The 547-nt window shown below is 71.5% G+C and overlaps 1 protein-coding gene across 1 annotated transcript in view; it reads left to right on the forward strand.

The window, feature by feature from the left end:
• Positions 1 to 6: 6 nt before the first annotated feature.
• CELF5 (CUGBP Elav-like family member 5) overlaps positions 7 to 547 on the forward strand; it is a 47,733-nt gene continuing 47,192 nt past the window's right edge. The window contains exon 1 of the mRNA XM_040461713.1: positions 7 to 276. Coding sequence (XP_040317647.1) covers positions 18 to 276 — 259 coding nt within the window. The 5' untranslated portion in view covers positions 7 to 17. The remainder of the gene's footprint in view (positions 277 to 547) is intronic.

The raw sequence follows: 547 nt of genomic DNA on the forward strand, positions 1-547 counted from the left end.
GCCCGCCCGCGCCCGCCATGGCCCGCCTGACGGAGAGCGAGGCGCGCCGGCAGCAGCAGCAGCTCCTGCAGACGCGGCCCTCGCCCGTGGGCAGCAGCGGGCCCGAGCCCCCCGGGGGGCAGCCCGACGGCATGAAGGACCTGGACGCCATCAAGCTCTTCGTGGGCCAGATCCCGCGCAACCTGGACGAGAAGGACCTCAAGCCGCTCTTCGAGCAGTTCGGCCGCATCTACGAGCTCACGGTGCTCAAAGACCCCTACACGGGCATGCACAAAGGTGGGCGCCCCGGCCCCCTCCCCGCCCTCCCCTCTCCTCCCTCGGCCTCCCCACCCCACCTTCCGGCGGCATCTTCTCTCCCCCAGCCCTCCCCTCCTCACCTCCTCCCTCCGCTCGCCGCCGCCACAGCATCACTGCTCTGCCCCTTTTCCACCTACCCCTCCTCCCCCCTCTGGGGGTGCAGCTGACAGATTCGAGCTGGCCCCCTCCCCTCCTCCGCCCCCTCTCCCTCCCTCCCCACCTTCCGGCATCCTCTCTCTCTCTCTCCCTC

This window comes from Herpailurus yagouaroundi, unplaced genomic scaffold (assembly GCF_014898765.1).
Source record: "Herpailurus yagouaroundi ecotype Mexico unplaced genomic scaffold, PumYag 295, whole genome shotgun sequence".
NCBI lineage: Eukaryota > Metazoa > Chordata > Mammalia > Carnivora > Felidae > Herpailurus > Herpailurus yagouaroundi.